Below are 2,966 nucleotides of genomic sequence, written 5' to 3'. Positions count from 1 at the left end.
CTTCCGCCTCCTCACCCACGCACACAAAGCCCTACACGACCAAGGCCCGAGCTACCTCAACAACCGAATCAACTTCTACGTTCCCAAACGCCACCTCCGATCAGCCAACCAGGCCCTCGCCGCCGTCCCCCGCATCCGAAGAGCGACAACAGGAGGAAGGTCCTTCTCCTACCTGGCCACCAAGACCTGGAACTCCCTCCCAACCGACCTGCGCCTGACCCAAGACCACCTCTCCTTCAGGAAGAAGCTGAAGACCTGGCTGTTCGAGCAGTAACAGCACCCCCCTCTCCCCAGCGCCTTGAGACCCTACGGGTAAGTAGTGCGCTCTATAAATGTCTTTGATTGATTGATTGATTGATTGATTGATTGATTGACACTCAGAGCATGGATAAGGTTTTTCCCCAGTGTGGGTCCTTGTATGTGTAGTGAGTATTCTTTTTTCACTGAAACATTTCTGGCATTCAGAGCACTGATAAGGTTTTTCCCCAGTGTGGGTTATTGTATGTCGAGAAAGACTTCTTTTGTCACTGAAACATTTCTGGCATTCAGAGCACTGATAAGGTTTTTTCCCCAGTGTGGAATCTCACATGTGCAGTTAGAAGTGATTTACGGTTGAAATGTTTTGGGCATTCAGAGCACTGCTAAGGTTTTTCCCCAGTGTGGGTTTTTAGATGCAGCCTGAGATGTCTTTTTTCACTGAAACATTTCTGGCATTCAGAGCACTGATAAGGTTTTTCCCCAGTGTGGGTTCTTATATGGTGAGTGAGATTGATTTTTTTCACTGAAACATTTGTGGCATTCAATGCACTGATAAGGTTTTTCCCCAGTGTGGATTCCTATGTGTCGTGTGAGACTACTTTTTTTACTGAAACATTTCTGGCATTCAGAGCACTGATAAGGATGTTCCACAGAATGGGTTATTGAATGTTGAGAAAGACTTTGTTGGTTACAAAACCTTTTCTGGCATTCAGAGCACTGATAAGGTTTTTCTCCAGTGTGGAATCTCACATGTGCAGTTAGAAGTGATTTACTGTTGAAATGTTTTGGGCATTCAGAGCACTGATAAGGGTTTTCCCCAGTATGGATTCTTATGTGCCGTGTGAGTCTACTTTTTAAACTGAAACATTTCTGGCATTCAGAGCACTGATAAGGTTTTCCCCAGTGTGGGTTCTTATATGCACCGTGAGATTGCGTTTTTCAGTGAAACATTTCTGGCATTCAGAGCACTGATAAGGTTGTTCCACAGAATGGGTCACTGCATGATTAGAAAGACTTTGTTTGTTACAAAAACTTTTCTGGCATTCAGAGCACTGATATGGTTTTTCCCCAGTGTGGATTCTTGTATGTTCAGTGAGTCTGATTTTTACACTGAAACATTTCTGGCATTCAGAGCACTGAAAAGGTTTCTCCCCAGTGTGGGTTCTTATATGATGAGTGAGACTGTTTTTGTAAATGAAACATTTCTGGCATTCCGGGCACTGATAAGGTTTCTCTCCAGTGTGGGTTCTTCTATGCAGAGTGAGCTGGGTTTGGCTAATGAAACATTTCTGGCATTCCGGGCACTGATAAGGTTTCTCTCCAGTGTGGGTTCTTCTATGCAGAGTGAGCTGGGTTTGGCTAATGAAACATTTCTGGCAATCCGTGCAATGATAAGGTTTTTCCCCAGTGTGGGTTCTTATATGATGAATGAGATTGTTTTTTGTACTGAAACATTTGTGGCATTCAGAGCACTGGTAAAGTTTTTCCCCAGTGTGGGTTGTTACATGTTGAGAAAGACTTTGTTTTTTACAAAACCCTTTCAGGCATTCAGAGCACTGATAAGGTTTTTCCCCAGTGTGGGTCCTTGTATGTACAGTAAGGTCTCTTTTTTCACTGAAATATTTCTGGCATTCAGAGCACTGGTAAGGTTTTTCCACAGAGTGGGTTAATACATGTCGATTTAGACTCCCTTTGAAACTAAACCTTTTCTGGCATTCAGAGCACTGGTAAGGTTTTTCGCCAGAGTGGGTTATTACATGTTGAGAAAGACTATGTTTGTTATAAAACCTTTCCTGGCATTCAGAGCACTGATAAGGTTTGTCCCCAGTGTGGATTCTTATATGTTCAGTGAGATAAGATTTACTGCTGAAACTTTTTTGGCATTCAGAGCACTGATAAGGGTTTTCCACAGAGTGGGTTAATGCATGTCGATAAAGTTGCGGTTTGAAACTAAACCTTTTCTGGCATTCAGAGCACTGATAAGGGTTTTCCCCAGTGTGGATTCGTATGTGATGTGTGAGCCTACTTTTTAAACTGAAACATTTCTGGCATTCAGAGCACTGGTAAGGTTTTTCTATAGAGTGGGTTAATACATGTCGAGAAAGACTTTGTTTGTTAAAAAACCTTTTCTGGCATTCAGAGCACTGATAAGGTTTTTCCCCAGTGTGGATTCTCATATGCTCAGTGAGATAAGATTTACTGCTGAAACTTTTTTGGCATTCAGAGCACTGAGAGAGGATTTTCCCAGTGCGCATTCTCTCAAATTCAGTGAGATGAGAGTTATGGCTTAATCTTTTTTGGCACAGGTAACTTTTTCCCCAACTTGGGTTATTTTGCTTTGATTGAGGCAGGTTTGAACACTGAAATTTTTCTAACAGCCCGTGTTTTTAAAAGGTGTATTCCTAGAGTTAATATCTCTACATTTAGTTTTCTCTTGCTTATATGCCACGGTAAGAGTGAACCCGATTTTAGAGTCGGGCTTGTTTAGATAATGTTCAGCATTTATCTCTAAAAGATATTGTGTGTAATCTTCTTAAGACTTGCATTGAGCAAAATATGTCTGGATGCAGCCCTGTAACACCTGTTAAAATGTTTGTAGCAGATAATAGTCTTTTGGTTATAGCCTCTCCGGCAGCAACTTATTTTGTGACTGAAGTTTTTCTCAAATCTATTTGTATAGGTTCTTAGCAATGCAGTGATAAAGAGTT

The 2,966-nt window shown here is 41.8% G+C and overlaps 1 protein-coding gene across 1 annotated transcript; it reads right to left on the bottom strand.

The window, feature by feature from the left end:
- Window positions 1-641: 641 nt before the first annotated feature.
- Window positions 642-2,513, bottom strand: LOC147736864 (uncharacterized). Its single transcript, XM_086953542.1, has 4 exons — window positions 2,383-2,513; window positions 1,154-2,130; window positions 793-902; window positions 642-707 (listed from the first exon to the last, which is right to left on the bottom strand). Exons 1-4 carry the CDS (start codon window positions 2,511-2,513, stop codon window positions 642-644), a joined length of 1,284 nt encoding a protein of 427 aa, XP_086809668.1.
- Window positions 2,514-2,966: the final 453 nt, after the last annotated feature.

This window comes from Lissotriton vulgaris, chromosome 1_2 (genome assembly GCF_964263255.1).
Source record: "Lissotriton vulgaris chromosome 1_2, aLisVul1.2, whole genome shotgun sequence".
Classification (NCBI taxonomy): Eukaryota; Metazoa; Chordata; class Amphibia; order Caudata; family Salamandridae; genus Lissotriton; species Lissotriton vulgaris.
Note: the sequence above shows the minus strand (reverse complement) of the source record. Positions and strands in the feature narration are given on the sequence as shown.